Consider the following 27,482-nt stretch of genomic DNA (forward strand, 5'->3'; position numbering starts at 1 on the left):
AGAGGGACTCCCGCGTCCGCCGCGTCGCCGCCCCCGGAGTCCCTCCACGACGCGCGGGGATCCGCACTCCGTTTGTTCTCGTCAGTGCGGCGGAGAGAAGCTCCTTAGAGAGTGACTTGGAAGCAGGTGTTTCTGTACTTTTCGGTGACAGTTGACACGCAGTGTCGTCCTGTGTCGGTTGGGGGTGCGCAGCACCGTGTGGACGAAGGGACCCCCCCGCCCCGTGTCCAGTCCTGAAATGAACAGCCCGTCAGTTTCCGGTGCACAACAGCGATAGGCAGTCCTGTAACAGGGTGCCCGCCCCCCGCCCCAGCCCCCAGCTGGCCCCGCGTGGTTATCGCCCGTGACTGACCGCATTCCCTGCGGGCGCTTTACATCCCCCCTGTGCTGTGGCTGCTCGCCTTTTTTGAAATCTTTATTGTTGAAAGTGTTACAGATACCACCACCCCCCATTGACCCCTTACCCATGGGCTATGCCTTATGCATACAAGTTCTGTGGTTAATCACTCTCTCCAACATTTATTCTTCCGAGTTGATAAAGGAAATTAGATGTTTAGCAATCAGAACGCTGCCAAGGATATTCCACGTGTGTGAGATGTTAAGGCCTATCACTTTTAAGTTATCCTGTAAAAATAAAAATTTAAAACCAGCAGGTTTGGCTCAGTGGATAGAGCCCCGGCCTGCGGAGACTGAAGAGGCAGGTTTGATTCCCATCAAGGGCACAGGCCTGGGTTGCAGGCTCGATCCCCAGTAGTGGGGGGGGGCTGATCGGTGGCTCTCCCTCTCCCTTCCTCTCTGAAATCAATTAAAATATATTTAAAAAAATAAAAATGAAAACAGGCAGCCATTGTGTTCACTACTACAGTCCCCCCTAACTGGACTGTGAGTTGGGGTGTAGAGGATAGGAATAGGAATGGGAACAGAGGAGGGGGTGCCGGTGGGGAAAGGCCCTGCTGGTAGGCTCTGGGTTAAGGAGAAGGTGTCTGCTTCGGGCCTGGGGGCGCCCAGTGCTGGGTGTGTGGCTTTTGTTAGTCCCAGGTTCACCCTTCTAAGCTCCATGCAGCACAGCTCGGCCCCTTCATCCGCCGCTGTCCGTGGTGGCCATGCCCTGCTTCAGACGCTGAATGCCCTGGTCCTGGCCCGGAGGGCGGCACACGGGAACCAGCTTACCCTGGTTTGGGGGTGGGGCGGCCTGGACTTAGGGTGAGAACTCGGGAGCACACCCACAGGTGTGTGGGCCGGCTTTGAGGGGACCGGCAGACGTCCCTCGATTGAAGGAGATGCGTGGTTTTGTTCTCACTCTGAGACCTCGGACGTGAGCTTAGCCACACGGCTGGAAGGTGACAGCAGACTCAGAATCAGTCCTTATCAGCCGATCGGTCGGTCGGTCGGTCGGTATTCCCCGAGAGCCAGCCCCGTGCTGCGAAGGTTTTTAGAAACGATTAGCTCACTTCATCTTCCTCCCCCTTTGGAGGCAAAATTAATGGTCATGTTTGGGTGGATGCAGTAGGTCTACTAAGGTCACAGAGTTAGGAGCTGGAGCTGAGGACGAGACCTCCAAGTACTGCCTGTCCCCTGCAGATCGCGTGGATGTTGCGTGGAGTTGCCATCACGATGAATTTCCCTTGAATTTTCCTAGCGCATATGGTTCAATCCATGTGACTTAGAAACAAACGGTGCGACTCTGCTCGCCTGTAGAATTTGGCCACCGAGCAAATGGTTAAATGCCATAGTTCATCGTGTCCAAGACCCTTTCTTTGAGCATCTCTGAAATCAGGCTGTATCCCGAAATCAGTGACATCATAACTTAAATTGACAGTATTTTTCTCGCTCATCGGTGCCTGGACTGAGAGTGGTGTCTTCGTCAGTGCTGTCATAGGTGCGGGTTCACATGCAGGTCTTCTTCATGACCTGTAGGAGCCTCGTCCAAAGCAGTATTTGCACATCTGTGCGCACACCAGCTGCACTGGACACTGCAGTTGTTGAACTCTGTGACCTACTTGAGCCAGTGTTTCATTCATGGCCACTTAAGGACTCTGCCTTGTTTCGGGAATGCATAAACTTAGAAGTCAAAGCTAGTACCTGTAAGCAATGAATTTGATATTTTATTCAAATAAATATATCCTTTTTCTTTACTAGGAAGAAAATGCTCGAAAAAGAATCCTGTGTCCTTTAGATCCGAAACAGTAAGTACCGGGTCAGATAAGGGGTTTTTCTGTGCCGGAAACAGTAATTATCACAAGTCTTACCTTAAATAATTTTCTCTTCAAATGTAGCACAGTCTACGAAGATCAATTAGCAAAGCATTTGAGAAAATGTAACTCAAGAGAGAAGCCCAAACCTGTAAGTAGCTGATCGGTAGAACTGAATGGTGACCGTGTGCTGTGTAATGTTTTACAGACTCAGTAGATTACAGATGTGAGCACTTAACTCTCGTCTCCGAGGCTTGAATGTGGTCACTGGGTTTGCATGTGTGAAGGCCAGCACTGTATCCGACAGAGTCCTCGTTCAGATAATAGAATTTTATGCAACCAGAGTGTAGTTCAGAGAATGATTTCACAACGTGTTTATTCAGAAATATTTCCTTAGTGCCTCCTAGGGTTATTCCAATTAAGTTGACCCCAAGGGGCTTATTTGAAACTGGTAAGTAAGCTGTAAAGAACGGGTATTGTAATAAGGTCAACGGAAGGAGTGCACATGTGATAAGAACACACACTTAACGTAAAAATTAAAATTAAGTCCAAGAGACCAAGACAGGCTGCCCAGAGAGAATGATGATCTATTTTCATTAGTATTTTAGGTGGAAGAATCAGACCTAAACTGTTGTGACATCGGTATCTTACCTCGGTGTTGGTCATGCTTCCTGTCTGATCAGCAGCCATGGGTATAGTGGATGCTTTGTTTTTGCTTTAACGCCGTGAACAGAACTGACACAGCCCTCAGTCTGTGCTGTAGTGAGGTTAAAACTCTTCATAGAAAATTACTGATGAATTTCTCTAGACAACAGATGTTCACAGGACCACTCACTAGGATAGAAGATCCGTGAACACAGAGGTCCTTGTTCTGTTCTCTCCTGTGGTGGATCCCCAGCACCCAAAGCTAATGAAGGGCCACAGTAGGTGCTCAGTAACTATGTAATGAAGGACCATAGTAGGTGCTCAGTGACTTTGTAATGAATGACCACAGTAGGTGCTCAGTGGCTGTGTAATGAATGACCACAGTAGGTGCTCAGTGGCTGCAGTAATTTCCAGTGTCTGTGTGATGAATGACCACAGTAGGTGCTCAGTGGCTGTGTAATGAATGACCACAGTAGGTGCTCAGTAACTGTGTAATGAATGACCACAGTAGGTGCTCAGTGACTGTAATGAATGACCACACTAGGTGTTCTGTAACTGTGTAATGAAGGACAATAGTAGATGCTCAGTAACTGTGTAATGAATGAATGGGTCGAAGGGAGGCTCAGACAAGGGGAGAAGGGAAGGATCAGTTTTTCAGTTCAGTTTCTGTGAGCACTTCACATTAATAACAGCATTTTTATGGTTTTGTTTTGGTTAAGGACTTCTTTATTCAAGATATTAATGCAGGCCTAAAAGACGAAACAGAAATACCTGAACAGTTAGTAAGTACTTGACTTTTTACTTTTTTTAAAATATATTTTATTGATTTTTTACAGAGAGGAAGGGAGAGGGATAGAGGGTTAGAAACATCGATCAGCTGCCTTCTGCACACCCCCCCCCCGGAATGTGCCCGCAACCAAGGTACATGCCCTTGACTGGAATCGAACCTGGGAACTTTAAGTCCACAGGCCGACACTCTATCCACTGAGCCAAACGCTCTATCCTGAGCCAAACTGGTTAGGGCGGACTTTTTACTTTTAAACAGTATTTATAAGCTGTCTCCACGTTGAATAAGCTGCGTTCCAATTTTTGTTTGGAATAAGTTAATTTTTTAAAATTTAGAATGCATTTTCTATAGAATTGATATTCTTAGTGATCAGCTCACCCCTCATTTTTTTGTATGTAGGTTCCAATTTCTTCTCTTCCTGAAGAACAGTTGGAAATTTTAATTAAGAAGTTGAAAAAAGCAAGTGAGGGTAAGTCTGCCTAAAGTTGCGAGTTCAAGATTTTGAAGAACAGTTAGGTGGTACGTGAACCGGCACCAGCGTGGTGTAAGGGCATTCCCACCACTGTCCAGAGCCCTGTGGCTTCAGGTTTGGTTGCTTAAGCTCTTGTGCTTACATTTGGCACAGGTTTGAACTCTACACTTAAAGATCAAATTATGTCCCATCCTGCATTGCATGATGCCCTTAATGACCCTAACAATGGGGACTCTGCAACCAAACACCTGAAGCAGCAGGTATGTGTAGGCCACGCTGATCTTGAACATGGCCTCTGGTCTGTCAGAAGCTAACATTCCGTTCCTTCTAAACATAGCTACTAATGAGCTTTCCCTCAGTGTGCCTTTCAGGGACAGAGCCCTTCCATTCTAATAAGTATGTGTAAACGTCTACTCAAATGTTTGGCCTGACTGTGGGTCTGAGTACCGCGTGTTAAATATTTAAAAACAAAGCAAGAGAAAAACATGTAAAGCCACACAGACATCTCCCCTGTGACCATGCCGCCTTCTGTAGACATTACCTTCTGCTGTTTTTCCCGCTTGAGCCAGATGTGTTTGCTCTCGTTTATAAAATAATCTCGTGAGGTTTGCAGGCTTCTATTTTAGGTAACATTGAGAAATTAAAGTTACTTGGTCCAAGAAGATGCTTTGTTGAGTTTGGAGCAGGAAAGGGGAAATTATCTCACTGGGTTGATATTGCCTTAAAAGATGCCGAAGAAGTTCACTTCATCCTCGTAGAGAAGGTGCCCACGAGGTTCAAGGTGAGCGACCACGGCCGCACACGGTGCCCGGAGGGCTGGCACTTCCTCGTAGGCCAGGGGCATGTCTCTTAATGAAAGGGGATTTTGCTCTGAATTTTGAAAACAAATGGAACTTGTTTATTTTAATAAAGCTTTTCCTTAAACATAGAAAAGCCATGGTTATAATAATGTTGTGTTTGTGCAGGTAGATGGCAAACACAGAAAGAAAAATTCAGTGTTTCAAAGACTTCAGATCGACATTCAACACCTGTGTTTGAGTGAGTTGCGTAACGTTCCGTTGTCTCCCATAAATCATAGGCGTTTCCAACTCGGTTGCTTGGAAGTCCAGCCACGCATGACACGCGTCAGGTGCGAGGGCGAGGCCCGGTCAGGCAGCCGCCACGCTGCTCGCTCACAGCCGCCGGTGCCCCTCGTCCAGCCGCTGCGTCTTCGAGCCTCATTCCTATACCACCCAGTCCAAACGTTTCGTTTGAGTCTCTCCCAGCCCTAAAATTCAAAGACTCTACTTAGTTCTCTGTTTGGGAGGCACCGTAAGGCCTTAGCCCACGAGGGGCTGACTTAGTTCTCCTTTTATTTCAGACAGGATTCCCGTGCTGAGCAGGGAGAGGCTGCCTGTGGTAGGAATCGGAAAGCACCTGTGTGGCGCGGCGACAGGTAAGCCCGCACCCATCGCGTCTCCACGCTCTCGAGGTCCTAGCGCACGGCCCCGCCATTTCAGGGGTGTCTCTGTGTTCCCGTCACGTGGTCACAGCGTGGTGGTCTGCCCGGGAGCACTGCCCGTGGGAGAGCAGACAGGGCCTCGCTCAGCTGCTCATGGCCCCGACTGAGATCAGACACAGGGCCTCCTGCTCCCCTTCTTGAATGGTGTGCTTCTCGGTGGCTCTTCCTTCCTGGTTCTCCCTCTGCGTCTTCCCTCCATCTCTCCTCTTAGGACTGGCACCTCCGCCAGCCCACACGGATGCCTGGCCTCTTCATTTCTTTCTTCGGCTTTTCGTGAGGTGGAAACCTCCGTGGCTTGTAAGTGTAGGGAGATGAGTTTGCTCGGTGCGCGGCAGTTCCTCCGCCAGGGCAGGAGACCTGGAGCCAGTCCCAGGATTTGGACTGAAAGATTTTGCAAACTAGACCTTAAGCTTCGGACAGTTTTACTGGGAAGTAGACTAAATCATTCAAGAAAGTGAGACGATAATGAGAAAAGAGCAAATACGAACAAAGCTGGCCATTCAGAAGAGAATGATCACTGGTGGGAAGCTAAGCAGGTTGGCTGCTTTTGGTTTGGGGTTTTAGAAGCCAGAGTGCTCCCTCAAAGTGAAAGGACTCGTGGGGAAGACGCTGCCGTGGGGCCGTGGTTGTGTTTGCAGATCTGGCATTGCGCTGTCTGGTTGAAACGTACGGTGCCAGGCGTGAGGAGGGGAACGAAGAGCCTTCGGCCAAACGCATAAAGAACAGTAAGGCAGACAAAGACCTGGACGCTGCGGCCGAGGACGGAGGTGAAGGACTCGTGGCGGAGGAGTGGAGCCCTGTGGCTGGCATTGTGGTCGCGCTGTGCTGTCACCACAGGTGCGATTGGAGACACTATGTGGGCAAAGACTATTTCAGGGCCCGGGGCCTGGGAGCCCTGGAGTTCCACTATTTCCAGCGCATGAGTAGCTGGGCGACGTGTGGGAGGCGGACAGCTGCTCCGGAGGCCTCCGGTGTCCCCAGGACAAGAGATGACGAGAGCGAGGACGGCGAGGAGCATGATGGCGGGGGACACAGAGGCCCAGAGGACCGCGCCGGGACTTTGCCCGGGTAAGTGACGGGGAACTGGACAGCTCTGGGGCGGGACTGTTCATCATCTCTGTTCTCAGACGAATGCTGCCAAAGTTCATTCATGAGCATGTGTGTGGCCGTCAGCTCAGAGGCTCACGTCTGCATTGTGGTCATAAGTGGAGCGTGTCTGGGAAGCATGGGACACGGCGCCCAGGGTCTGGCAGCTCACCGGCGGCTTCTGTACACAGGAGCCATGAAAGAGCTTGTTGCAAACTGACAGACGCGAGCGTTGCTGTGTGTGTTCTTTGCTGTAGGTTTCTCCCCGCGGAGGAGAAGGAGAGGCTGGGGCGCCTGTGTAAGCTGCTGATTGACCAGGGCCGCCTGGAGTACCTGCAGCGGCGGGGCTTCCGGGCCGCGCTGCAGCGCTACGCCGACCCGGGGGTGTCCCTGGAGAACGTGCTGCTCACGGCCTTACCCGCGCGGGCTCCACCAGCAGATGCGACTGCTTGACGGAGAAGAAACTGAACACCATCTGTCTTCCACCAAAAAACAAGGCCTTCTACATTGTATTTTTATATTCACAAAAATATCATTGATAGCAGGTAATGCGAACTTTAAAAAAACATTGTGCCTCGTTGAACTTTGGTACTAGCTTTGTTTTTTACTTGAGAAGAGTCCAGACCAAAGTCACTACAGCAGGCGCCTGGGTCCCGTCAGCCGTCGGGGTCTGTAGAGGCGGGGGGCGTGGTCGCACGGTCGGCTGCGGCATCTGAAACACAACAGGTCACCATGGGACTAGCACAGTCACTTTCTAGGTACATGAATTTTGGAATTCACTGTCCCTTGGTTTTATTTAGTCCTTTTTATTTCTCAAGTTCAAGGCATAATCATCAGCTGTCAGTTTCTAAAGGGGCAGCCTGCGCATTGGCTTCTGTGTGGGTTTTTCTTTCCAAGCAGATCTGGAAAGAATAGTCAGTTTGCTTTTTTTCCTTTGCAAACAGACCCAGAGCTATTCACAATCAACCAATAAATTCACCTTCAGATTTCCAGGGTCAGACCTGCGTGTATATATTCTCAGAATTTGTCCAAGCAAACTCCAAAACCGAAGCGATGTTTTCCAGGGGAAGAAAAAAATATTTGTTCTATTGGGTATTATACAGTTAGAACTTCCAAAAAGACACTGAGAAGCCCACTTCACAAATTAAGTCAAAATTTGCAAATAACTTCTGAAGTTAATTATCTCACATCTTTAACAGGCTACTTTTACATGTATAAATACAGACATAAGTGTGTTCTCTCTTGTTTGGGAAAAGAATTTGGAGTGTAGTGAAAATTAGGTAGTGAAACCAAACACCTCACGCTGAGGCCTCATTACCTCGTAAAGAGTTTCTATGCACAGCAATATTAAACCAGTCACATGGCGCGACTGGTATTTTCCACATCACGTCCTTGAGTGATTCTGCCTTTATTTGTAAACAAATGTGTTAATCATTGGTACGTTTGCCAAGACAGAGATTCAGAATTACTAGTTTTGGATTAGTGATATTCTTAGGAAACTTTTTTATAGGTCTGTGGTTACATGAATTGTAAATTAAACAGCCTATTTTTAATTCCTGACTTTTCTATTTTAGTGTAATCTCATGTTTTGTGAAACTGAAGGGTTTCTGCATGGGTTCGAATCCCAAGCCTACCTCCTCTCAGCTGTGTGTCCTTGGGCAAGCCACCTAATCTCTGTGCCTCATTTCCTCTTAAAATGGGGGTGATGGCAATAATAAAGCCCACCTCGCAAGGTTGTTGTGAGCATCAGACGAGATTATGAATGTAAAATGCTTAGAATGGTCGGAGCACAGAGTAGGTACTCCATGAATAGTAACTGTTAGAAATAGTGCTAGTTCATGAATCTCATCATTTCAATAAATAATAAACAGACTTGGTTGAATTGACTGTTTAAGTTACAACCTTTTTCTCGTTATAAGTTGTATGCAAAATATTATTAAAGTAAGGTAGTTTGATTCTATTTTAAGTTAGTTACTCATGTGCCCCCCATTCAAGGAAATATAAATCAAGATAATACATCCTATATAATAAGAGGAATATGCTGATTAGCCATTATGCCCTGAGGCATAACGACCAAGCGCATCACGACCAGGTCATGGATCAGCAGGAGGGTGGGCCAGCAAGGTACAACCGGGTGCGGAGAGTAACAGGAGGGGGCAGGGCAGCAAGCCATGAGGGGGGTGCAGGGGGGAGGGGGGAGCTACAGGAGGGCGGCAGTGAGCTATTGGTGTACAGATTCATGCGCAGGGCTACTAGTCATTCAATAATTAACCTGATACACTGGGTCAGACAATGCTCATTTACGTCACACCATCTGTTTTGTACCACTCAACACCTCATGCCCGGAAATAAGTGATTATGCTATAGGAGGCACAATCACTTAAGTTTCATAAAACATTTACACACACACGAGAATCACTGACACAGTCTTGTGGTCCATTTACATTTCCGACACGGGTACCTAGTTCTCTATGGGGAGTAACGATTGCCCTTCAGCATGCCAGCCGTAGGTCAATCGCAGCTTTCCCCCACCCTGTTCATTTCCCTTAGCATCCTGACCGACGTGTGACGTGCACCTAGCTGCTCCTCACCTGCGGAACCTGCAGGTTCAGCGGGTGGATGTTCCTCTCCCATCGATGTTTCTCTCCCTCTGCCTTCCTCTCGCTCTAAAATCAATAAAAACATGTTTTAAAAAGATAGAAGAAATCCACAAAAGAGTTCATGAATGTAAACACTCCTCCACCAGAAGGAATACGGAACCTGTGGAAGCACCAGTCGCATACCTGCTTGTCTCCGGGACTCCTGGATGTAGGTGTGCATGAACTGGAGGCCGAATAATTCCTGCTCCTCCTCCTCCTCAGTGCTCTCAGGGGCGGGAAGGGTCACTTCCAGTCTCAGCGGGTTGTCTCTGAAGTTGACAAACCTAGCAGAGTGCCAGAAACCAGGGTTTACAGGTGCCGTGGGAGTGTGCACTTCCCTGGAGACAGAGCAATGATGATCGTATAAACCAGCAGTTGCCAGCCTTTCGGACCTCCTGGACCTCCAGTGGCCCACGGACCACTGGTTGGTGACCGCTGTTATAAACAACTCTTTCTAGCTGGTCCCAATGACTGGGCATCTTGGTGAGATGTGACATAGCCCAAGAATCTTTAAGTTTCTTTCTTGAAGAAAAAAATACCAGCTGGAGACAACTTATTTCCAGAGCTCGGAAAAGTAACTGCTAGTCCTGCGGGTGTGACTCGGTTGGGCATCCTTCAGTGCAGGAAAGGTCACTGGTTCAACACAGGTTCGACTGGTCAGGGTTCAGTGAGCTACTGGCATACAGATTCATGCCCAGAGTGAGGACTCCTCCCAGTAGAGGGCGTGCAGAAGGCAGCTGATGGATGTTTCTCTCATCAATCTTTCCCTCTTCTTTCCCTCTCCCTCTCTAAGATCAATAAAAACATTTTAAAATAAATAAAAGCAAGCAACTGTTAGCAGCATGGATTTAATGTGGAGCAGTGGGACTTCCCAGGGCATTCCTAATGCATCTCAAACACACAGAGGCTCCTCCACCTGACAGTGGGGTTATGTCCCGATAGACCCACTGTAACTTGAAAGTCAGCCGAAAATGCATGTAATTCCCCGAAGCTACTGCACAGGATAGCTTCACCTGGCCGACCTGACACATGCTCAGAACATGGGAATTCGCCTGCACTTGAGCCAGGCCATCTAACAGAAAGCCTGCTTTATCTGTACAATGAACGCAATGAACTTAAAATATGCGTATTTTATAGACTTGTTTGTGTCTTTATCATCGTAACTTCACCATCTGGTACAGACCTTGGTAGTCGCTGCACATGTGAATGAATGAATGAATGGTTTTGTTACAGACGTGGGATTTGGCATGAATTCTCATGTCTTATGTTCACTGCCAAGAAGTTAAATTTTGGGAGGAAGATACCAAAGGAGTTTTAATAGTAATGAACTTAGGCGATTTCATGAAAACGTCACCAACAGAGGGCATTCCTTGCCTGGCCGTGTGCTCAGTGTTTGAGCATTGACCCAGGAACCAAGAGATCTCGGGATCAGGGCACATGCCTGGGTTGTGGGCTTGATCCCCAGAATGGGGCGTGCAGGAGGCAGCCGATTGATGATGTTTCTCATCGATGTTACTCCCTCTCCCTCTTCCTTCCTCTCTCTTTAAAAGTCAATAAAAACATATAAAAAATATAGGGCATTCCTTGAGGCTGATAAATCCCAGCACGGCTTTAGTTTTATGGACTCGGTATTATATGCATCCGATTTGTAAACTAGAGTTTCAAAGCTGGACACGTCTTTGAAATGGGTGTATTCATCTGAAGGAGAACTCCGATGTGCAGTGATTCCTCTGTGTGGCTTTGTTCCGCAGCCAGAAAGGAGCGTGCCAGTCCGGTGTGGGGAATCTTTACCTCAGGCTGGGCATCTCGCCCATGCACGCCGGGATGTCTTGCAGTTTGTTGTTGCAGAGAACGAGCGTGCCCAGGTTTTTCAAGCTGCTGATGGACTCGGGCAAGCAGGCGATTTCATTCCGCTGCAGCCACAACGTGTGCAGACTCTGCATCCTGAAGAATTAAAAGAGGTTTCTGCGATGAGTCGATCGCACACAATATGGACACCCTGGTTCTTAGGAACTCAACAAAGAAATGTCACCTTCTGTAGCATCTCCACTAGCCAGCATACTGATCGAGTGAACTCACCTCACCTCACCTGCTTATAAGGGAACGGCATTGGGGAGTTCATCCCTACAGGGCAGCGTCATGGTGCGGGAGTGGAAATGAGATCAGTGTATTCTAGATTTCTTCACTGCTCTCATAGACTTTCTTAAAGAAGGCCTGCTGTAAATGGGATCGAATCGGAATCAGCGGGCAAAGGAAGTGTGTATGTGGTTAACACTATAGCCTCTTGGGGCAGGCAACCTGGGTTCAAGTCCCGGATCGCACACTGACTGTGACCTTGAGCAGCCCAGCTTCCTCGTCCACTCCTAAAGTGCACAGAAGTGTGCGGCATGCGCTAAGCAATGTTGTCACCATTGCAGCATGTTCTCGTCACATTGCGGAAGCCAGGTAGCCACGTTTTGCTATTTTACTTTCTTTTCTTTTTTTTGGAATAAATGAAACTCTTCTATTAAATGGTAGCACAGTTAGAACTAGATGTATCTACTGTGCTTATGCTTGGGGCCCCCTTCATTTTATTTGTTATTTCTCATCCTAGGTTACTTCATCACACCCGTTGGTAGCATTAAAAGTTGTTTGCTTGCCTGGTCGGTGTGGGTCAGTGGTTGAGCATGGACCGATGAACCAGGAGGTCACTGATCAATGCCCGGTCAGGGCACATGCCCGGGTTGCGGGCTCGATCCCCAGTAGGGGGCGTGCAGGAGGCAGCCGATCCGTGACTCTCTCTCCTCACTGATGTCTCTCTCTCTCTCTCCCTCCTTCCTCCCTGAACTCAGTGTGGAATAGAAGCTGCTTGCCTTACCTCTCTATGGCGTCGGGGAGCTGCTCGAGTTGGTTGCTCCCCAGGTCCAGCCACTCGAGGGCGGGCATGCTCAGCACGGCGGCGGGGATGGCGGTGAAGCTGTTCATGCTCAAGTCCAGGTGGGTGAGCTTCGTCAGGCGGCCGAGCTGGGGAGACAAGCGAGGGCCCCGCAGTGAGGGTCCCGCAGTGAGGGTCCCGCAGTGAAATCAATAACTGGACACGCCCCTGGCGAGGGAGCTCCGCTACAGCGAGGAGAGCCCCCGCAGGCGTGGGCTCGATGTCCTCAGCGTGGAAATCTAAGTAAACCGAAGTGACCGCCAGCATGGGGCCCTCTCCCACGGAAGCTCATCTACTCCCAGGAAAGTCTGTCCCGAAGAGACCCAGTCCCAGGCCTCGCAGACCTGCCGGGAGGGACGGCTGTTCCTTCTCACAGCAAACATGCTTTCCTTTCGTCCAGGAGCGGAGATTGGCATGGGAAAGCTCAAATTCAAAATAATCTTTAATGGGACCCTCTCCTTTATCTCTCTCTCTCCCTCTCCCTTCCTCTCTGAAATCAATAAAAAGATATATTTTTAAAAACAACCTGGGCACTCTATTACAACCAACTAGTTACCAAAGAGTTTTTTCTGTCAACACATTGTGCTTCATGATGATGATTCATTCATTCGATACGCATTTATTATTAACTACATCCTAGGCTGTGCCTTCGCCTCCAGGAATAGGAATCAGTAAGACTCACTCTGGCCTTCAGGTGGATCACAGCCTGGTCAATGGAGGATGTGAGTACTGTGACAGTAACAGAAGTATCTTATGCTAAGCGGAGGTTTCTCTTGTTTAAACAATGCCTCTTACTTACAATAACAGGAAACGGCTTTCACTACACATTCCCTGGAAGAAAATGGGTACCATTTCTTTACTGGTGCTGCTTGGAATGACCCCACCCCTGAGAGAAGCAACCCATTAGCAGATGGGAACCGGCGTCGCCGGCACACTCCCCTGACCTCCGGAGGGAGCTCGCAGATGTCTCTGTTGACAGCCAGTTCCAGTTTCTCCAAGCTGGCGCAGTTACTCAGCTCCGGGGGGACCGTCTTGATCTTGTTGTAACTAAGAGTCAGCTCCTGAAGTCTAGTAAGCAGCCCTACGAAAAAGTGCACAGTGAGACCAGGGGGGTGGACAATGTTTCGTTGGGAAGTATTACACATTAAGAACTTGCCAGGCCCGGCCGGTGTGGCTCAGTGTTGAGCTTCGACCTATGAACCATGAGGTCACGGTTCGATTCCCGGTCAGGACACATGCCCAGGTTGCAGGCTCGATCCCCAGTGAGGGATGGGTGGGAGGCAGCCGATCCAGGATTCTTTCTCATCATTAATGTTTCTATCTCTCTCCCTCTTCCTTCCTCTCTGAAATCAACAAAAATATACTTTTAAAAAAAGAACTTGCCAGTTTTATGTTGATATATTCACAGTTGACAAGTTGTTAACTCTTCCCAGATAAGGGGCTGGTGTACCAGTGCTTCAGGCAAAAACATATTTTTTTCATCCCGTTTTATCTATACTATATCCTGACCAATTTTCACTTTGGGGATTTCCTTTCTCCTTTAAGTGATCTTTCCTTTTTTTTTTTTAAGTATTTTTATTGATTTCAGAGAGGAGTGGGGGAAAAGAAACATCAATGATGGGAGAGAATCATTGACTGGCTGCCTCGTGCAGGAAGAGAGAGAGAGAGAGAGAGAGAGAGAGAGAGAGAGAGAGAGAGAGAGAGAGAGAAACATCATTGATAAGAGAGAATCATGGATAGGCTGCCTTCTGCATGCCCTCTAGTCTAGTGGGGATCAAGCCTGCGACCCAGGCATGTGCCCTTGACCAGAATCATACCCGGCCCCTTTAGTCTGAAGGCCAACACTCTATCCACTGAGCCAAACCGGCCAGATCTAAGTGATCTTTCTAATTTCCTTTCTTGCCTCCACACTGTCTCCTTCAAGGAGGAATTACTGAACCAGGAATATTGGTTTTAGAATCTATACAATTACATTTCTGAAGAGACTTCTCTGCATGGATCTCTCCTCCTAAATCACCTCAGTAAACCCAGGAGCATGGATCCCCTCAGAACGTAGAATGTTTAAAATTTTCTCAAGGGCTATGGGACGATGAGATCTTTATTTCACGTATTAAACAAAAACCAGGTTTGTTTGTTTTTTAATGTACGATTTTTTATTTTAGAGGGAGAGAAACGTCGATTTGTTGGCCCATTTATCTATGCATTCATTCAGGGATCAAACCCTCAACCTTGGCGTATGGGGATGATGCTCTAACCAACTGAGCTACCCGGCCGGGGCCTCAAACAAAAATCTAATGGAAAGCATACCTGCGGGTGGGTAAGACAGCACATTCCTTACCTATCCCTTGGGGTATCTCTGAAATCGTGTTTCGGGATAAATCTAACACAATGAGGTTCTGGAATCTTCCGATGAACTCAGGGATTTTCAACAAACCAGTTCTGTGCAGCTGCCACTCCTGTAGCTGATTCAGTTTCAGGAGAGAAGAAGGAAGGGTCTGAGTCGAGAGAAAGGAAAGACAGGGTGTTACTCCATCACTCCCTGTCCTGCCGCACGGAAGTGGGGTTGTAGAGGAATTGTTGCATCTGTGAACGAACCTTGGGAAGTGGGTGATCTTTCCAGTGCTTTATGTTACTCACTTTTTGGGGGGCTGTGTGTGTGCACGCACGTGTGTGCCTGTGTGTGTATATGAGAGTCGCTGGACCTGATAAAACAATATCCATTTCCATTTTGTGAAGTTTTAACTGAGTTATTTGCTCTAGAAACGCTATGTGATTTTCATTAGGCAGATGGTCATCCTTTATTTTTAAAAAATGAGAAATTACTTCTGAAAAGGATTAGAAGAAGAAATACTACAAATGATTTAAGTTGACGCAGAGGAGAAGCAAATTGAGTTTTTGCAGACACACACACACACAAACCGTGACATTATATTTCTTTTCAGCTGTTCATTCCTTTGGGCATGTTATTAAAATTAGATTTCCTTAACTAATTCCAGTCTGAATGACCCAGTCTCAGAATCCTCCTCCTGCGGAAAGCAGAATGTGGACCAACCACCGAGTGTTCCTGCCCTGCTTACCTTCCACTCCTCCTGCTCTATCTTCAAAATCACTCGGCCGTTTTCCCTGGTGACCTTTTCCTTCAGCCTCGTCAAGGTGACCCGCTCCTCCCAGATCCGCACGAGCCTGGGAGACAGGGAGTCCCTTAGCTCACAGGCCAGGACAGAGGCCACACTCACCTTCCTATTCAACCGGTCAGAGCAGACACGACACTGGATGTTAGCCAGAGCATTCACTCTCCTATCAAGGAGGGCCCTTCAAAAACAACTGATCAGCTGTGTCTGGAGAGCAAACAAGAACTTATTTTGTAAGGATGTTAAATATGATCAGTATCACAAATGCTTTGTTTTTACGTCTTTGAAAAGTATCGTAACTCCCCATGAATTTGTTCTAGCGGCTTTATGGAGACATAGCTTAGTGCCATAAACCGAACCCTTTTACAGTGCAACTCGGCGGTTTGGGTATATGCACAGAGCTGTGCAACCATCTAATCCAAAACACTGAAGCAGTCATGAGAGAATGGAGGTTTAAAACATTTGAATATTTCTTGGCCAAAATCTCTTGACATCTGGGAGGCAAGATATATTCTTAACAGTTTTGCCTATTAACTGATCTTCAGCAAGGGTTTTATTTTAATGCACAGAAACCCAAATATCTCTAAAAGTGTAATGTTTGCTCTTTGTGTTTGAAATATTTCTGCAGAGTCTGTATATTTTCATCTGCGACTTGCCTAAGATTTAACTAATCAGCTAACAAGGGAATGTCGGTGTGTGTGGCCTTCTAGACTGAACAGCTGAGCTCCTGATTGACAATGAAATTGTTTTAAGATTAAAATTAAGAGAAGATTACATTTTGCAAATATTCCAAGTAAAGATTCTAGCTAGAACTAAAAACTAATTTTGGTCTAGGTGTGAAAAAAAGAGAGGCATTTTCCCTAAATTTATCAAATGGAATCTGATTTTCTTTTCCCCTAAAGATGGTCAGAAACCTTTAATATGGCATATAGTAATTATAGCTGTTAGCATAAGTGTTGTCTGTAACCCCAGGGCAGAATCTGGGGGTGGTTTATCCTTAGCGCCCCCTGGTGCTCAGGCCAGGTGACGGTCAGTTTGGTGCATGAATGAATGAATGTCCCCAGGGACTGACCTAAGTAAGGCCAGAGAGGAGTCTAGATGTAACTTTAGTGATGGAGGAGGGGTGCGTAACAACTTTTAGAATTTACATTTGACTAACATAGTCTTCCCTCCCCATCACAATCTAGTCATGAAGCCAAAAAAGAAGACAGGGTAGGGGAAAATACTAGTAATTCACACTCCTTACTCTTGCACAGAGAGAACTCAGAGCTGCTGCAATAAATGATTCTTGACAAGACCCAGGTCATAGGTGAAATTCAAGAGTTTAGAACCACACCATGATGCCTGGCCATTGTTTTAAAAACGAGAAGGATTTATTACGAGTGCAGTAAAGTCAACTTGATCAGAAGTGTGTACTCTAAAGAAGGGGTTTCTAGAGTAGCTCCCTAGACAAAGCCAACCTAGAGAAGTGGGAGACCTGGGTCGAGGTCATGCACAGGGCGTCGGACTGCGTGAGTGTGAATACCGCTTCCACACTTGTTAGCAACGTGATCTTTGACAAGGGACTGAGGCCTGTCCCTCGGGTTTCCCACCTTGAAAATGGAGAAAATAATAGGACCCATGGGTGACAGTGACTGCTTATCGTCCCAGTATCCTTACCCCTCTTCTTCCTCAGGAACAGATCCTCTAAATGTAAGTGGGCACAGATGTCATTGGCCATCCCCCCTTGCAGCCAGATACGCGTCATGGGAAGCCTTGGCCCATGGGGTGCTGGCAGGAGCAGGGAGTGCATTTGCCCGCTGGCCGGAGTCCAATCCCCTGGCTGCAGTTGGTGTTTCTATTTGGGGCCTTGGGGTGACTGCAGGAATGAAAGCCACGCACAGTTGAGCAACAAGGTAGACGCCGGAGATGTGACTCAGTGGCTGCTCTTCCAGCCCTGGGTCCCGTCACCCGGAAAAGTGGACATTCTGGTGTAAGGCACTAGGATGCCGGTTTTCCTCCTCAGGGGAGGCTGTGGTTCAGCATGGTGAGAGGATCACGTGAGGGGGTGCAAATACACAGTTCACAGCGTGCCTCGGGAGCAGTGGGTGCACAGCGAGGGCTGCCGCCCTCATCACTGTCAGCAGCATCATTCTCTCTCCTGGCTTGGGTTGGGTTGGGAGAATGGCCCCTTTCCATGCTTTTAGGGACAGTGATCAGACACCTGTAGTGGCTTATCAATAATCTTTTCCTCCTCTTCTTTGCTGGGAGAATACCTGTTATTTTCAACCGTCTACACTTCCCCCAAGTAACCCAGGTATACCAGTAAGCCGTAATTTGTCTGAATCAATCATACAATCTCATTCCCAAGAAGGTAACTGGATGAGAGGTGTACACATGACCCAATCCTGGCCAATAAAGAAATAGAAATAGTTTCCATTCTTCCCTTCTCTTCTCTGGCGCCCGGCCGTGAGGCCTGGGAGTGTAGTCATCCTGTGACATTTCGGGGAGCTCAGCGGAGACGGGCAGTGGAAGGTGACAAGAGAAGCCGACTCTACAAGGCTGTTGGCGTTTTGCAAGTGCCTCGCCTCAGGACTTCCTTCCCCCTCATGCCATTTTCGGTTGCATTTTCGGTTATTTGGTAACTAACGCAAGACCGTGTGATGCTTAGAAAGAGAGCTGAGGAGTGGAGCTATGGGGAATCAGCGAGGAAAAGGGCTCTTCTTGCAAGAATAGCAGAGCACGGGAGACATTCAGTGGGGAAAGCAGGCAGATACCGAGAAGGCAGAGGAGAACCAAACGACTTAAATATAGCCAAATCTAGCCCTGGCTGGCTGGTTTGGCTCAGTGGATAGAGCGTCGGACTGTGAACTGAGGGGTCCCGGGTTCGATTCCGGTCAGGGGCACATGCCCGGGTTGTGGGCTTGGTCTCCGGTGTGGGGTGTGCAGGAGGCGGCTGATCGGTGGTTCTCTCTCATCATTGATGTTTCTATCTCTCTCCCTTCCCTTCCCCTCTGAAATCAATAAAAATATATTTAAAAAAATATATAGCCAAATCTAGGAGTCAGGGGATTCTTGGAGGCCCTGGCTGGAGCTCACTGCTATTGAAATAGGTGAGAGTCTACAGAGCCTTCTGCTAGATGTTGTTTTATTTCTTAAAATATATTTTCATTGATTTCAGAGAGGAAGGGAGAGAAAGAGGAACAGCTCTCATCATGATGAGAGGGTCATTGATTGGCTGCCTCCTGCACGCCCCGCCCTGGGGATCCAGCCCTCAACCTAAGCCAGTGATGGCGAACCTTTTGAGCTCGGCATGTCAGCATTTTGAAAAGCCCTAACTTAACTCTGGTGCCATGTCACATATAGAAATTTTTTGATATTTGCAACCACAGTAAAACAAAGATTTATATTTTTGATATTTATTTTACATATTTAAATACCATTTAACAAAGAAAAATCAACCAAAAAAGTGAGTTCGCGTGTCACCTCTGACACGCATGTCATAGGTTCGCCATCACTGACCTAAGCATATGCCCTGACCGGGAATCAAACCGTGACCTCCTGTTTCATAGATCAACACCCAACCACTGAGCCCCGCTGGCCAGGCCAGATGTTGCTTTAGACCTTAAGGGATACGGTGTTGAGCAAACAATCACTGACAAGTAGACTAAATGGTACTCATCAAACTTTGGTGAATGTTGAGCAGAGTCCTCTGGGGACCCAGGAGAACTAGGGTTCTCACAGAGAGACCTTGTGTTTTCTGAGCCCCCGTCACACGGCCACTCTTGATTGAGTCGGGTGTCTGCTTTGGGTATGTGTTGAGGTTTCAATAAATAAACATCTCTATCAAATTCAATACTAAGGCCTGTAACAAATGCTCTTTCCTATAAGGACGCCATGAATTTCCGCTCATTCGAAAGAATAAAGGAAGGATAGCCTACTTCTGTTTAAACTCCTTCTCTCGCTTCAGGTCTTCCGTGAGTATCTGTATCCTCTTCTCCCACACTTCCTTCACGGCGTTGACAGCCCCGGCGCAAACCCCGTTCCCTGACATGGTTTCTCCACATTGTCACAGAGTCCCCAGCTTCCTTAGGTTTAGATGGCGGGATCACAGGTGCGTCTCAGAAAGTACCTGATGGTACCAGAGGAGGAAAGAAATGCATTTCAGAATGCTCACTGAGTACATCATGATCAAATGGCTTCTATATATAGTTAAATATATTTTTTATTGATCTCAGAGAGGAAGGGAGAGGGAGAGAGAGAGAGAGAAACATCAATGATGAGAGAGAATCATTTATAGGCTGCCTCCTGTACGACCCCTACCAGGGATGGAGCCTACAACCCAGGCATGTGCCCTTGACTGGAATCGAACCCAGGACCCTTCACTTTGCCGGCCGACTCTCTATCCACTGAGCCAAACCAGCTAGGGCTGCTTTTCATTATTAATTGCCTCTACATGATTGATTTCTTTAAAGGAGAAGTATGCAGTATGTGTGGTAAGAGAGACCAAGACAGACAAATAATTGATAACTAATTGCCAATATGCAGAAAACCCTAAGGGGAGGGTCCCTGTTTCTAAGCAACGCCCGCAGAACCCACACAGGGGAGCTTGCGGGATCTTGTGCCACGTAGAAACCTTGGGATACAAATGCTTAGAATCCCACCACCCAGCTCTATCACAATCAATCTGCAATTTGTCTCAGAGGTGAGCCAGTCTGAAGTATTTGCCTATCAGACAACAAAGTATTTATTAAAATCCCAAGTATCTACATGTAAATGTGCGTTTTACTGGATTTGCATGGGCTCATTCATTTCCTCATCTGCCGTCAACGTGGGGCACCATCAGTTGTCCGGTAACAGTGCGGCCACGTTCCCTAGGACTGCGGTCTCCTCCTTGCTTATCTCCTGACAGGCCAGCGCGGTGCCTGGCCGAGGCGAGGACGGCAGTGCCGAGACCGGGAACCTCAGCTTCCCAAAGTCAAAAGGAGAGAAATACAACCTCAAAGCAAACGCTCCTGAACCCTCCAGAGAAGGACAATCACAGGAGCGACCAGGAACCCCCAGAGTCGTTTAGATCCAGTTCCAAGTTCAGGTGTACATTCTGGCCAACACAGGCACAGTAAAGGCACCATCAGCAGCAGCAACCTATTTATATGTGAAGGAGGAGAAAAAACATTTTTTCAAAAAGACTTACCATCATCGGCGGTGACAGAAGCTGACATGCCCCACGCTGGCGGTGATCAGCTGAGGGTATGGCAAGGGGACCCGTGTCGAGCGTGGCTCTGAGTGAGTGAACCCCGGGTCAGACTGTCACCGAGTGAGAGGCAATGTCAGCCTAGTTCTAAATTTAGTTCACGGGCAAAGCTGAGAATAGCAGGGACCACGTGGAGCTCTGAAGCATCAGATGTGAGTGCATTCCAACCGCGGCAGGACGCCGAGCCGTGGGCATCTCAGAGCAGCAGGCCTGCCTCCTCCTGCGCTCCGAGAAGAGTGCCTGCTGAGAGTCCTTCCGCTTTCCGTGACTTCCACATTGTCAGTATTTAATGTAATTTTAAATATATATATTTTTATTGATTTCAGAGAGGAAGGGAGAGGGAGAGAGAGAAACATCAGCGATGAGAGAGAATTATCAATCGGCTGCCTCCTGCACGCCCCACACTGGGGATCGAGCCTGCAACCCGGGCATGTGCCCTTGACTGGAGTCAAACCCAGGATCCTTCAGTCTGCAAGCTGATGCTCTATCCACTGAGCCAAACCGGCTAGGGCTAATATAATTAATATATATATGTTTATTGATTTCAGAGAGGAAGGGAGAAGAGGAGAGAGAGATAGAAACATCAATGATGAGAGAGAATCATGGACCAGCTGCCTCCAGCACACCCCTGACCGGGGCTGGAGTTCACAACCTGGGCATGTGCCCCGACTGGGAATGGAACCGTGACCTCCTGGTTCATAGGTCGACGCTCAACCCCTGAGCCACGCTGGCCGAGTGATAACGCTGTTCTCCAGAATCTATCTGCGCAGTCTCTTCTACAAAACCTTTCCTCATTTTCCTTTGCCTCTGACCTCCCTCCAAACTCTGATCTAGTCACCACCTTTGGACCCACCTCAGCCATCCTCAGCCTCAGAGACCCCCAACCCCGTTTTCTGACCTTAACTCCTTATTGCCCAGCAGCCGTGAACTCCCAAATTCGTCAGAATTATTCCCCGAGGTGGAGGCCCTGCCAGCTGCCTGTCACCCGCCTCTGCGGCCTCCACACCCACCTCTCTCTGGGCTTCTGTGTCCACCGCCAGGATATGGCTTTGTGGGACGTGGGCTGTTTCTTCTGAGAGAGTCGAGAGTCGAGGAGAGGCCCAGGGCGCCCAGCGTCCTTAAAGATGCAAAACCAGCGTGGCGGCCGCTTCTCTTCCCGGACGCGCCACAGCCTCCCCAGGTGAGTGGGTGACACCTGGGAGCTGGAAGGACGCCTGGAAGCCACGGGGCCTTGGAGAGGAGCCTGACCAGGCCCCCGTGGACCTGCAGCCCTGGCGCTGCCCGCAGACCCTCAGGCTGGGCCTCCCTGCAGAACCACTTCCGGGGCGGAGGTGACCCTCATCAGGAAGGTGGGCGGCACCTGGCTCACCTCCCAGGCGGCCCCAGGCTGGCCTTGGCGAGCAGCTCTTCTTCTCTTCCACCGGCCGGCGTGGCTCCGTGGTTGAGCGTTGACCTAGGGAGCAGGAGGTCACAGATCGATTCCAGTCAAGGGCACAGGCCCGGGTTGTGGGCTCCATCCCCAGTGTGGGGCGTGCAGGAGGCAGCCAATCAGTGATTCTCTCTCATCATTGATGTTTCTATCTCTCTCCCTCTCCCTTCCTCTCTGAAATCAATAACAACAATTTTATATATTGTCTATATCTATATCTATACTCAGTATAATATTTTTAAGAAATGGGAATGTCTTGCATTTACACATCCATGTTTCTAATATTCACCAGCTTATGCGGGGAACTAGTGTCGTAAGTGACAGTGGTGGTTTGAAAAAGATCAGGCCCCTCTGTGGCAGTTTGTCCTGCGCTGTCCGAGCAGCACTGGAGCCGAGCGGCCCTTCTAGTCCTGCGCCAGGGACACAGGGGCCACGGCCGGGCCACGTGCCATCGGACGGCCCTGTCCGCAGCCTTGGGAGTGTGGTGTCGGCCCGGGCCTGCTCCCGGTCCCCCTGGAACAGCTGATGTCCCCAATCGCCTGACTTACATGCGTCCCTGCAGGCGGACTTCACTGGGTCGCACCTGCCATGCGCGTCACTGGCCTCTGCTCCCGCGGTTGGCACTCTGGCTGCATTTTTCCAGGAAATTAAATCGCTAGGTTTTTCCAGCTGGTTGCACTCTTGTGACTCCTGTACGGACTTTACAGCCTTGATTTTTTTTTTAAATGTTCTTTTTAAATCACATTTTCTGAACTACTATCCCGCTGAGGGCTTCCCTCTCGGTGTTTTTAGAACCGTGTCTCCTAAGTGGAGCATATTCAGGATCTTCTTGCAGGAAACTCCGTGTGAAGCAGAGGCGAAGGGTGCTGCCTCCTCCACAGGCTGAGACGAGGGTGACCCTTCGTGGACTGTCCCAACTCTCCCCAGATCTAACTGAATCCTGCCCGTTTGCATGGCTCTGCTGGCTGTCAGGCCGCCCACAGCCGCCCACGCCCTGCCTGCCGACTCGCCTCGTGGCTCCGAGGAGCAGCCGAGGGAGAGAGGGAGGGAGGAAGGGCGGGGGGAGGCCTCTTGAACAGCTGCAGCTGTGCTCGTCACGCGTCTGGTGTGTCTGTGGCTCTGGTCTGGGCCGTCTCCAGCGTCCCCTGCTCAGCGAGGGCGAGTGGCCTGCCTTCTGCCCCGGGGCCACCAGCATGTGCGTTGGCGTGTGGCCGGGCCGTGCTCGGTCCTGGGGCTGCCTCGCCTCGGGATCGATCCATTTCCGTTGCATTCTGAGCTGGCAGACCTCCAGGCGGTGTTCCCTTAGATCGGCGGTTCTCAACCTGTGGGTCGCCAACCTGTGGGTGGTGACCCCTTTAGGGGTCGAACGACCCTTTCACAGGGGTCGCCTAAGACCATCAGAAAACACATATATAATTACATATTGTTTTTGTGATGAATCACTATGCTTTCATTATGTTCAATTTGTAACAATGAAATACATCCTGCAAATCAGATATTTACATGCGATTCATAACAGTAGCAAAATTACAGTTATGAAGTAGCAACGAAAATAATTTTATGGTTGGGGGTCACCACAACATGAGGAACTGTACTGAAGGGTCGCGGCATTAGGGAGGTTGAGAACCACTGCCTTAGAAGGTGGTGCGTCCGGTAACGTAAATAAGCCCTCTGGTCACTTCGATGGCGAAGAACATGAGCCATGTCAGGTTCGGCACCAATTAGTCAGAGCTGGCTGCCCGCTTTGTCCTCAGGCATCAGCACAGAGGCCCACTCTGGCTTCTCCCCTTATCAACCTCTAGGAATACCGCAAAGCCTTGTGGGCCCACCGCCCACCGATGCTGCTCCTGGCCTGGTATACAGTAGCCATGTAATACTGAAATGTATAATAAACACACACAATAGAACACTTTGCAGCCATTTAAATGTATGATAATGTAGAAGTGTTTATTGACATCTAAAGTTACCTATATGTTAAATTTTAAAAAATTATGAAATAGTATAGTATGACCCCATTTTTATAAAGAATTGCTATGTATATAGATACATTGTCAACATGTTCATAGTGGTAGGATTATGGATGCTTTATTTTCTTTGCAACTCTTCATATTATCTGAATTTAAAATATAACAACATTCAGTTGATTTATTTTTCTTTATTATTTATTGATTTTTAGAGAGAGGAAGGGGGAAAGAGAGGGAAACATCCATTTGTTCCACTGACTTATGCATTCATTGGTTGCCTCTTGCACGTACCCTGACCGGGGATTGAACCCACAACCTTGGTGTATGGGGACAACGCTCCAACCAACCGAGCTCCCTGGCCAGGGCCAAGCTATTGTTTTCTAATTTAAACATTACTTCCATTATTAACATGTACAATCAAGTACATGTTAAAACAACTTTTTTCTAACATGTAACACTTGGAAGTTCTTTAGACATTTGAAACAACTAAATTTCTGAATCAAATCACAATGTTGGATTGTATTCATCATGATGCTATTTCTGATTAAAGTAGGCCTCTACCAAATGATATCTTCATTTCTATATGAAATTTGTTATTTTATTTTAATGTCCATAATTACCCATTTGACTCCTCTCTCTCTCTTAATCTCTCCTTTTCTTTTTTTAAATACTTTTTATTTCAGAGAGGAAAGGAGAGAAAGAGAGAAAAACATCAATGATGAGAGAGAATCATCAATCGGCTGCCTCCTGTATGCCCTACACTGGGACGGCAACCTGGGCATGTATCCTGACTGGGGTTGAACCATGACCTTCTGGCTCGTAGGTCGACACTCAACCACTGAGCCTGGATGGCTCTCTCTCTTCACTGGTTATAAAATGTAACTGGGCATTGATCCACTTACAATCTCCCCCTTTAAAAGATACTAATTTACATAAATAAGGCATTGACGACGATGACCTTTGCACAGTAACATACCCCTGGGTATCTTAGATCCAAAGTATAATTGCACTTAGTTTATACAGCAATTGCATTACTGTGGGGAATGGAAGGTATTTTTGTACACAGTCCTTTTCCCTACTTAGTGTAATCAAAAAGTTTCTCTGAGTCAGTTTAAGAGAAGAGAAGGAAAGGAATAGGGCAGATACTATCTATGGCTACCTGTCTTCCAGGGACACGAATTGTGTTGTTCTTGGCAGTTTCAATCCATTGACACAGCGGCCTCAGCACCATTAAGAACTAACACCATGACCTATACAATGTGACTACAGCCGCGGAAGAACCAGCCCACTGTTCCTCGCTTGCAGGAGAGGGTATCAGAGCAGGGGTAAGCGTGGCGCCTCAGAATTTAATCATCCAACACAACGGGCACGACACGGGCTGTCGGGGCGCGGCACAGGGAGGCTCTATTCTCTTTGGAAGCTCCAACAGCTGGGGACGTCCGGTCTTCACTTCAGGTCCAGCAGCATGGACGCTGGGTTTTCCAAGTAGGACTTCCACAGGTTGGAGAAGCGCGACATGGTGGCCCCGTCGATGACTCTGTGATCGGCCGACCAGCTCACGTTCATGATCTGCGCCTTGTACACGTCTCCCTTCTGGTTGAACCGAGGAAGGGCCTGGAAACGCAGAAAGAGGGCGTCAGCCTTCGCCGCGCCGAGCAGGAGACGGAGCAGGAGACCGGAGAGACTGCGCGCCCCTCCTCGCGGGGCAGGGCGGCCTCCCAGGGCTCTGGAAACGCCATCCCGCCGGCCTCCCTGAGGACGAGCCTCCAGTCTCAGCTCCCCCAGGGCAGCTGGGCCCGGGACTTCCACACCCACAGTGACTTTCATCTCAGATTTCAGCTACTGAACCCGCGTTTACTGAGCACCTGCTACGTACCAGGCCCCTTCTAGACTCTGGGGATGGAGCAGTGACCAGAACAAGTGACCCTTCCCTCGTGGAGTAAGCATTTTAATGGGGAGAGACAGGCAGGAAAAACAAGTGAAATATACAGACGGTCCGACTCTGAAAAGCGCAGAAGAAAAAGCGAGCAGTTGGCAGGGGGCAGCGTGCAGAGAGCAGAGGGGAGGGGCATCTTTTTGGACGGGTGGGCAGGGGGTGCCTCACCACGCGGGCCTCCTCACCAGCAGTGGGGACCCCGCCATGTGGATGCTGAGACAGGGACTGCGGGAGGAGGGGGGAGGCCAGCAGGGGGCAGGGCAGCCGCGGGGCTGGGCATGTGAAGGTGGAAGAGGCCACGTATGGAGCATGCTGTTCAGAGGCACGTACTCCGTCTGTCTTTGGTAAAGGACCTACATTTTCCCCAAATTTCTAGCCCACTGACGGCTATTTAAAAGCGAATGACTTAAAAAATGAAATAAAAAAAGCAGAAAGGTTCTTTGAAATCCTAAAGATCGAAATCGAGGTTGATGTAGTGATAATGACAGGCGATAATGGTGGCACACAAACGCCATCCAGGGCCTTAGAGTTTTACCTCTGGGGGTTCTGGGCCCCGAGTTAATAGGGATGCCCAGCCCCACCCCCCCAAATTCTCATTCAGTTGGTATGGGGTGAGCTTGGACATTTTTTTAAAAAAGGAAAAACCCCCGTGACTCACTTGTAGCCAGGTTAACAACCCTTGCAACCCTTACTCCTTGGCATTCTGAAGCAAGGCACTGTGGGAGAAGCAGATGGCTTATCTGTGATTCTCCATAGACTCGCAGTGGGACTTGTGGGTCCCTCAGGGCGGACCCCAGGTGGACCCGCAGCGGGGGACCCACAGGGGCGGACCCATAGGGGAGGACTCGCAGGGGCACAGTCAGGTCACCACCCTCCCTACAGAGGCTGCTGGGATCGCTGGCCGGGGCATCAGGAAGAAACAACTGCTCACCCCACCGAGCACTGCACTCAACCCTGCAAAGTGAGGGAAACCTCAGAAATGGTTACTCTTGTCCTGGCTGGTGTGGCTCAATGGATAGAGCATCAGCCTGTGGACTGAAGGGTCCCAGGTTCGATTCCCATCAAGGGCACATGCCTGGATTGTGGGCTCGATCCCCAGTGGGGGGCGTGCAGGAGGCAGCTGATCAGTGATTCTCATCATTGATGCTTCTCTCTCTCCCTTTCCCTTCCTCTGTGAAATCAATAATAATAATAATAATAATAATAATAATAATAAAAGAGATTACTCTTGTTTGTGCTCACTCTCCCGACTTGCTTAAACTGTTTCGGTTATTTCACAAACGCACCTTAATTGACCCAAGAGCCCCAATGGCGACTTCGGGCGGCAGGATCACTGCTTTGGCGTAGGTACCGCCGATCTGAAAAACAAGCAAAGACGAGTGGAAACGTTAGGCCTGTGAGAAGCAAGCGGCCTGTGACATTTTAAAAAATTTTTTTTGAGTCGGGCTGGTGAGCGTGTGCGGGCACTCACGGAGCCGATGTTGGAGAGGGTGAAGGTGCCCCCCGTGAGGTCGGCGGTGCTGAGCTGCCCCGAGGAGCCCAGCTTCTGGAGG

At 48.8% G+C, this 27,482-nt stretch overlaps 3 protein-coding genes across 4 annotated transcripts in view; 1 reads left to right on the forward strand and 2 right to left on the reverse strand.

Annotated features, from left to right (window-relative positions):
- TRMT13 (tRNA methyltransferase 13 homolog (S. cerevisiae)) overlaps positions 1–8,643 on the forward strand; it is a 9,095-nt gene extending 452 nt beyond the window's left edge. The window contains exons 2-11 of one of the 2 annotated variants that reach the window (XM_006762929.2): positions 2,140–2,186; positions 2,277–2,343; positions 3,557–3,619; positions 4,024–4,093; positions 4,250–4,356; positions 4,710–4,877; positions 5,062–5,134; positions 5,457–5,531; positions 6,236–6,665; positions 6,941–8,643. In XM_006762929.2, coding sequence (XP_006762992.1) covers positions 2,140–2,186; positions 2,277–2,343; positions 3,557–3,619; positions 4,024–4,093; positions 4,250–4,356; positions 4,710–4,877; positions 5,062–5,134; positions 5,457–5,531; positions 6,236–6,665; positions 6,941–7,136 — 1,296 coding nt within the window. In that variant the 3' untranslated portion in view covers positions 7,137–8,643. The remainder of the gene's footprint in view (positions 1–2,139; positions 2,187–2,276; positions 2,344–3,556; positions 3,620–4,023; positions 4,094–4,249; positions 4,357–4,709; positions 4,878–5,061; positions 5,135–5,456; positions 5,532–6,235; positions 6,666–6,940) is intronic. The other variant, XM_015563393.1, reaches the window with a different exon arrangement.
- Positions 7,310–20,717, reverse strand: LRRC39 (leucine rich repeat containing 39). The gene is made up of 10 exons (XM_006762928.2): positions 20,541–20,717; positions 19,288–19,478; positions 15,314–15,419; positions 14,575–14,731; positions 13,181–13,317; positions 12,180–12,325; positions 11,114–11,266; positions 9,467–9,606; positions 9,275–9,349; positions 7,310–7,395 (listed from the first exon to the last, which is right to left on the reverse strand). Exons 2-10 carry the CDS (start codon positions 19,398–19,400, stop codon positions 7,340–7,342), a joined length of 1,083 nt encoding a protein of 360 aa, XP_006762991.1. The 5' UTR covers positions 19,401–19,478; positions 20,541–20,717; the 3' UTR covers positions 7,310–7,339.
- A 4,064-nt stretch (positions 20,718–24,781) lies between these two features.
- The window catches only part of DBT (dihydrolipoamide branched chain transacylase E2), a 16,390-nt gene continuing 13,689 nt past the window's right edge, over positions 24,782–27,482 (reverse strand). The window contains exons 10-12 of the mRNA XM_006763110.2: positions 27,401–27,475; positions 27,216–27,287; positions 24,782–25,607 (exon numbers count right to left, since the gene is read on the reverse strand). Coding sequence (XP_006763173.1) covers positions 25,440–25,607; positions 27,216–27,287; positions 27,401–27,475 — 315 coding nt within the window. The 3' untranslated portion in view covers positions 24,782–25,439. The remainder of the gene's footprint in view (positions 25,608–27,215; positions 27,288–27,400; positions 27,476–27,482) is intronic.

The sequence above is a fragment of the Myotis davidii genome, unplaced genomic scaffold, assembly GCF_000327345.1.
Source record: "Myotis davidii unplaced genomic scaffold, ASM32734v1 scaffold217, whole genome shotgun sequence".
Classification (NCBI taxonomy): domain Eukaryota; kingdom Metazoa; phylum Chordata; class Mammalia; order Chiroptera; family Vespertilionidae; genus Myotis; species Myotis davidii.